General features: G+C 18.0%; 1 protein-coding gene across 1 annotated transcript, besides 1 other annotated feature; it reads right to left on the bottom strand.

Moving 5' to 3' along the window:
• Positions 1-528: 528 nt before the first annotated feature.
• On the bottom strand, positions 529-1791 carry PGAL8A_00375500 (hypothetical protein; the record flags this gene model as incomplete). Its single annotated transcript, XM_028672820.1, has 1 exon — positions 529-1791. The coding sequence occupies one exon, from the start codon at positions 1789-1791 to the stop codon at positions 529-531; it is 1263 nt and encodes a 420-aa protein (XP_028529335.1).
• A 2918-nt stretch (positions 1792-4709) lies between these two features.
• Positions 4710-5142: a repeat region.
• Positions 5143-8851: the final 3709 nt, after the last annotated feature.

Genomic DNA, 8851 nt, shown 5'->3' with positions numbered 1-8851 from the left:
ACATTTAAAATAAAATACTCACTCTAAAAGTAAACACACTAAAAAAAAAGTAAAAACATTTTTTTTTTTTTTGAATACTTAAAAACGTACATGTAAAAAAAAAAAATATTTTTTTTTTTGATAGCACTGAAAAAAAATATATGTTAATTTATTTTTACGATGATTCTTTTTTAAAATAAAAAATATGCATCTAAAAAAAAATATTTTTTTTTTATGAATAATTAAGAATGTATTGTAAAATATGATTTACACGGAATATTGTGTAAATTAGCATTAATAGTAATTAACTGATTTAATTAATTTATGTTGTTAATTATAGAAATGAATAATTTGATTAATATTTTAATTTGATAAAACAGCAAACAAGTATAGCTATCTCTGCTTGCTCTATATTAATTTGATTGTTCATTATTAGCCATAACAATGAATTACAATTATGAAATCAATATATTACGTAATTATTTTAACAGACATTCAGTAAACTACAGATTGACTTTTAATTTCATTAATATTTTAAGTTAAGAATGTTCAGCTAACGATATCAAAAACAATTTGTTGTATCCTACCTGCCATTCTACCTATTTCACGACCTTCTATTTGAGAACGATGTGAACGTAATTTTTCTTCAGTCATTCTTCTTATTTTATCTACATTTTCTACTTTTTTCTGTTCATTTTCGTCACTAGTGCTTTGAAGTGCCTGAAATGTGTAAAGTTTAGCCAATTCAAATTCAACACTATAAGACACATCTATATGTAATATAAGTTTTTTAGTTAATCTTTTCTTGGATAAATAAGTAATTCGTTTTCTTATTCTAGTATATATATTTTCGACTTGCTCAAATGATAACGTAAGGTTATTTTTTAAATATAACTCATATATTGTGTTTAATACAAATTTTGGGTTATGGTAGACTTCTGTGCATTTTCTACCACAAACATTACAAATATAATTAAATATATTGTCCATCGCTATTTTCTCTATACCAATATATCCATTCACATAATTTTCATTTTTCACTACAGCATTAGCGAATCTACTATTGTAAACAGAAACAGCACATTCAATAAAATCATGTATTCTTAATGCTATGGATTTTAGTTTTACATCAATTAGAGAAAGATTCGATTCTTCTATTTTTCCTTGGAGTGCACTTATTACTTCGTTGTATTTTACTATTTCTTCATCAATAATTTTATCTTCATTAATTATAGTTTGCAATATTTCTATACATATTTGTGATTCAATCTGAATAATATTTCTTAATAAGTCAAACATCTGAGGTGTTGAATTTGACACATAAAACATTGCACGTTCTGCTACTCTTTTATGTACATCCATCAATCCGTCAAACGATAATTTTATGCCTTCAGAACTAAATCTAGAATTAATACTTCTGAGGAGAGAATCCATTTCATTAATAGTTTCATCTTTCTTTTCATAATTTGAACGTAAAGTATCTAATAATTCTAGGAATGCATCCGCCTCTGCTTGTACATATACATCTATAAATCTTCTTGGTCCAAATTCTGCACCATCGTTACTTTTTTTTTCATATTCTGATGAGGTACTTGGAATCATTTCTGCAAGATTTCTTTTTATTTCCCTTAATTCATGATTTCTTACTAATAACACATTGTTTAATGAACTTGATGAGAAGTTGTCATTAAATAGAAATCCTATTAAGTTAAATATTAATAATAAATTAAAAATTAATTTTTTTGAGATATTCATTTTTATAGTAGAAAATAATAAATATAAGTCATATATTTTCTTTATAATAATATTCATATAAGTAAAAATGAATTTTATATATATAAGAGAAAATATATTTTTGGTATAGAAAATAAAATTATCTAGGAATGTAGTAATAAAAATTATTTTGTTTAAAGGTTTTCATAAAATTTTTTTTTTTAATTTAATTTATTTTTAAAAATCTATTTTCTTTAATATTTTTAAATAATGTATCTTTTAAAAATAATTTAAATTTTTAATTTTTGCCTTTTTTTTTATTTTTACTTTTAATCGCATGCTACCATGATTTTTAATTAAACGTATATATTTATCTATTTTCTTTTTAGTTACACAAATAATGTACTTAATGATAAAAATAAATATTTTAGAAATATTTCTTTTATTTTAATTTTATCCCGTATGACACAAGAATAGACGTTATTCGACCATTTGTGAGATAGTACATATAAAGAATGAATTGAATATTTAATCTAAATAATAAGGTCGATCACAAAATAAATAGATTAATATGCACGATAAAGCTTCCTAATAATTATATGTAACGACCTAAAGATAACTTTATATTTTATATAGAAAAAATATAAGATGTACATGCACTAAAGTTGTTCGGTTCATACGTTTCTGTATGAAATGATATAATACAACAAATGACATCATATTTTATTCTTTTTTTTAGTCTTTTTTTGTTATGAATACAATCCACAAAATGCATGCTATATATATTAATATATTAGAATACAATATGAATATAATAAAGAAATTATAAAAAATAATCATTTATAAAAAATAAAATTGAGTACCAGTCTCAAAATATAAATTTAAAAAAGAGAAAAAAATATAATAAAATAAAATAAAATAAAATAATCTTCCTTTACGACATAATCTATATTTCATTAAATTTAATGCAAAATAAAAATTAAAAGAACAGTAATTATAAATATGTTAAAAAATTTGTTTTTTTGTATCATATTACATCCATAACATAAATATAAACGTCTTACAAATCGTTTTATTTTAATTTTATTATATTTTTTTTTAACGTATTACATTATTTTTCAAATATATATTTTTAAATGCCATTATTTTTATATGAAATAAGAGACATACCCATCTCAATTTTTAATTTAATATTACTGAATAGAATCTAAAAAGAAAGAATATATAAATATTTATATTAATTCTACATCATATCCTATTGCTTATTCTTTTTATTTTAAGTTAATACTATTATGATCATCGTTTGTCTCTTATTTTTTATTATAAAAAATTTTCAATGTTAATTTTAAAATTTATAATAACATTATATAAGTAATTTATCTATAATTTTATAAACTCCTTTGTTCTTTATATTATTTTTATAATAAATTTATAACAACATTTAAATGCGTAATATATTTTAATTTTATGTTTTACGATGATTATTTCAATGGAAAATATTAATATTCAATTGTGAAATATAAAATATAGTTTAGAACTATAATTGTAAAAGAATATATATTTATATATTATTGAATTATTAAGAAAGAAATTTTTCTTTTCCTATAAAATAAATCATTATATTATTTACTTTTTTACATATAATAAAAAAGAAACAATCTACATATTGTTGTTCTCAATTTTTTTTCTTATTTCTATAGTATTTCATTAAAATGTTTATTTTCTTAAATAAAATTACATAAAAAAATATATTTTTTTTTTTAAAATATTTTATAATGTACTATCATATAAATTTCCAATAATCTAGTAAAACAAAAAAAAAAAAAAATAGCTCCTTTAAATAATTTAACCAAGAGAATATTTATATTAGCTTTAATATTTCAAGGATTCAATAATTGAAATGCAATAAGGAATAACACAAAATTGTGTAATAAAATATTACGATTAAAAATAAAAAGAAAAACTTAAAAAAAAACTTTTTATAAGATGTAATATTAATTTAATTATAAAATAAAAGTAAAATGATATAGAAAATTCATTTATTTAATGTATTCTATTATTTTTATTGTTAAAATTATTAATACTAAGCAAATGTTTAGATTCAAATACTTTAGTTTATATCTTCCTTAAAAATTTTAGATGAACAAGTAAATATTTAATTACTTTCTATTTTTTTTTATTACAAACATAAATAGGTATTTAAAAGAATTTATTGATTAGTGTGTATATATGAAGATTATGTAATTAATAATTATAAATAATTTTATAATAAATAAAATAAGTGGAGATCTACCCATGTGCTCCTTGTCAATTTGACTATTTAATATATTGCAAAAGGATTTGAACTATCAATTAATAAATAGTAAAGAAAAAATAAGTAAAAAATTCTATGATAACTTTTCAATTAGAAAAAATTACTAATTCATTGAGTTCATCACAATAATAATTGTATTCTTTGAATGCAAAAAACTTTGGAGATACTGATAATGACTATGTTAGATAGGTTATAATATTTATTTAATGTATATAACTAATCCATCTTGTTAATAAAAATTGAATTATTTTCTTCATACACGTATGTTTAAAATACACACTGAAATATTCTAGATTTGTGATCAATAAATTGTACTGGCAGAATTTTAAATTACATTATGAAGGCATATAATATAGATGAGATTTATATGTGTAAAATATATAAGGATAATATGCATATTAATTTTCATATACTAAACTGTAGTAATCTAAAAGTGCGTGTATTAAAAATATATATACTTTATTGCATTTTTTAATAGTGGTTAATAAAAGACATTATTAACCTTATTGAATATAAAATGTAATAGATATATGAAAAACAAATAATTAGCCATGCAAGTCTTAAATAAAAAAAAAAAAAAAATAGTATTGATTATTAATTTTTTTTGTTTTCTTTTTGTAAATAAAAAAATTCGTGAAGGATATATACTTTTTTTTTTAAATGATTTAATTGTGAGGGTTAATAAAAAAAAGTTGAATAAAAATTTTTTTTTCAGTGAATTTTTACTTGAATTTCTATATGAAAACTTTACATTGACAATAATAAAATTTTCTTGTTTTGTAGTATTCATATAATTTACTTTGTATTCTATAATTATTTATATTTGTTAATTTTAGAGAAATATATTTTATCTTCTAAACATTACTTATAACATTATTTATAGGATACATTTAATGAAAAATCAATAATGAGGATTTAAATTTTTAATAATAATATAGGATTTTTGTTAAAGTAAATAAATACCTCTTATAAATAAAAAATGCTCAATGTAGTATGTTATATAAATACATTTTACTGGTTTATAATGTTTAAGAGTATACTTAAATTAATTAAGTTAGTAGAGACAGCTCTACATGCTCATTTTTAATATGTTTATTCATTACTACAGAAAATTTATTGAGTAGGCAACTAATAAAAAATGTGCATATGCTGAAAAAAAAAAAAAAAAAAATTATTATATAAATATATTTATATACGCTAATGAGAATCTTTTTTTATTTATTGTTAGTTTTAAAAAAAAAAAATACTTTTTTAATTATTTTCCTTTTAATGTTATGTAGTAAATATACATAGTGTTGTGAATAATAATAATTATGTTATTTATAAGATAACATAAACAGAGAATAAATAATAAGAATCATATAAATGATATTTATAAAAAGTAATATAAATATAATTTTTAAGAATAAAATAAATTTTGTGTTAAATTAAATCGTATATTTCATTAGTAATTATTTATAATTAATGATAATTAATGCTATAATAAATAAAAAAAATAGAAATTTGTTTACATCCTATTATTTTGATTTTTCCAATTGTTATAAATTTTTTTTAAAATGAAATTATTAAATTAGTTATCATTGACTTTACTAGAATAATAAACAAAAAAATTATTAAAGATCTCTACATTGAGTAAACAGATCTTCATCAATAAAGAAAATCAGAGACTTGAATTCTAAATTGTATGAAGTAAGAATAAGTTTAATTGTGCATGTAATGTATTTGAGAAAATGAACACCTATAAAAAAAAAAAAAAACTACATTATTTTCTAATGACATTTTTTTTATTTTTTTTTTATAAAATAAATTTAAATGAAAAAACATTGATCATCTCTATCTTTGGTCTATAAATAATATTGCATATCTCTTTAGTATTATATTTAGATACATAATAGAATAAAAAAACCTTTTATGTTGTGCATGCCAAGTCACAGGAATAGAATGCAGCCATAAATATACTAAAATAGTCATTCAAAAAGTATGTACACTAAAAAAAAAAAATAAATAAATAATAATTTTATGTGTATGTATTTATATTTTCAAAAAAAAAAAAAAGAAAAATATCATATATATATATATATATATTTTCTTTTTGGCGTATGAATCTGACTTATAAAAAAGACATTATGATAATATTTTTTTTTATTATTAAAATATGAATAATGCAATCTTAATAAAAAAAATTTTTTTTTTTTCAGGTAAGATGTAGATTGCTATGGAGTGTATATTTTTTTTTTTCTATGTTAAAATTTAATATTAAAAAAATTGTATTTTAAAGTAATGCGTAAATTAATATAAAAAAAAAAAAATAATTAAATAATATAACTTATTTGATGTTGACAAATAAAAATAAATATTTTTTAAATAAAATTTTAATAAAATTAAAATTAAATTAAGTAGAGTTTACATTCTCTTTATTAATTTATTTGTTTTATGCTAGAAAAGTAATAGAATAAGCAATTAATAAATCAGAAGGTAAATTAATAAAGAGCAAATAGATATATTTATACTTATTTTATTTATTATAGAGTTAATTAATATTTATAATTATAAACCTTTTATATAACTATTCTATATAATAGAAATTAATAATTTTTTTATTTTATATTTAAAATCTTTAAATTAATGCTATGTTAAATAATAATAAGCATTTCTTACCTATTAAGGATTTATTACTATGCTTATATGCCTTTCCATCCATTTATCATATCTTTAATAAATAAACTTTATAAATTATTTATCCATATACATTATAAAAAAAAATTATAACCCAAAAAAAAAAAAAAAAAAAAATATTTTTTTTTTTTTTACATGCAATTAACTTTTTTTTTTCTTAGAGTATTCACTTGAGTATATTCATTTTAGGGTACTTATTTTAATATATTCATTTTTTCATATATTCTACATTATTATATATACTTTCAAATAGATTAATTTTCATATTACTAATTGTTTAAAAAAATCTATAATGTTCTTTATTGGTCATGTGTTAGTTATAAATGTATTTTTATAATAAACAAAACTAGTAAAAACTACTCAATAAATTTTTCATTATCTAGTTTGCTATTTATAGTGCAAAATTTTTTGAAAAAAATCAAATAAATAGAATTGATACTTTATATGATAATTAATGTCTTAATACATATGTATAATATGAATGTATATGTAAACGTTTTTTCTATAATACCTTAATATAATCATAATAACATAAAACAAGTTAATGGTACCTTTATTAATAACTATTAGTCAAAAATAAAATTGAGTTATCCGCAATAATGCAACTTAAGTGTTTATAAAAAATTTTGTTTAAAAAAACTACATGCACTATGAGATTCAATAATTACTGCATAGTTCATTATCTAAAAATATATTGTAAATAAATAGTATTATCGACCTATTTATATATGTATTAAAAAGAAAAAAATATAATTTTAAATTTAATTGGACATAAAACGTATTTGAGGAAAATGCGTATATTAATGTATATATCCTAATGATTACGAATCTAAAAACATTTACACTAATGTATGTGTACTGTATTACATACTTCAATATATACACCAAAAAAAAAATATATATACTTTTTTTGTTATGTGGTATTAAAAATAATAATAATAATATATACAGTATTCATATATTAAATTAAATGGGGGATGAACAATAAAATTTATATTAAGTGATAAATTGATTAAAAATTATATAATTATAGTAAAATTTTATTTTAATGAAAAATAAAATTTGTTCTAAATTATTTAGCATAATTAACAAAGAATTATCATTTATAATAATTAATATTTAATTAAAGATTCAAAAGATATTTTTATAAAAGATCATCTTTAATTTGTTTATTCAATACTCCAGCAAAGATGATGAAAAGGCTATTAATGAATTACTATATAAAAATAATATACAAAAAGCCAAATTAGATGGAATCAAAAGTGTTATATGATTTATAAATTGAATGTATAATAACTTTTAGAAAATATCAAATAATCAAATTAACGAATATGATATAAAGAAATTTTTTATTTACTAAATAGAACTTTACTTTTAAAAGAAAATATAAATATATATTACTAAAATATTTAACACGAAATAATCACTTTATTTCATGTTACTGTTAAAATCCTATAATAAATTAATCATTTACTCTATATATTCTATAATCTTAAATTCTATTTGTTATAAAAAAATCTATTTAATTAAATAAGAAAAACTAAAATTAATTGATAAAATACTCAACATAAATTCTAATTTGATAATAATTAGAACATTACTATAGAAAAAATCATGACATCAAATATCATGATTTATAAAAACACTTCACATTTCAATCTTATATTACAAAAAAAAATATAACTAAATATAAAAATTATTTGTAAAAATATTGAGACAAGTAAGACTTTCCCTGATACACAAAATAATAATTCCCACTAAATAAAGAAATTATCGTACATATATATATAAGCATCCATATATTTTAGATTTATATCTTAATAAATATTCAAAAAAGTCAATAACAATTATCTATTATGTTATATAAAATATATGATATACATATAAAAAATTTAAAAAATTAAATTAATGCAGAAAGAATTTATTCATTAAAAGCTTTTCCAATAGAAAAAATGTAAATATTTAAAAACAGAGATAATAAAAAAATTGAGTTGCAAAATAAAAATAATCTATAAAAGAATAAATTATGTTAACCATTTAAAACTAACTGGAGAAATAAAAATTAAAGCTAAGAATATGATAAATTTCCACAATAGAATATAAAATAAAAAATCCATTTATATAATTTCCTATAATAATTTAAATAAGAATCTAATAATAGTTTTAATT

Source organism: Plasmodium gallinaceum, assembly GCF_900005855.1.
Source record: "Plasmodium gallinaceum strain 8A genome assembly, contig: PGAL8A_v1_98, whole genome shotgun sequence".
Taxonomy (NCBI): domain Eukaryota; phylum Apicomplexa; class Aconoidasida; order Haemosporida; family Plasmodiidae; genus Plasmodium; species Plasmodium gallinaceum.
This window is presented reverse-complemented; position numbering and strand designations above follow the sequence as displayed.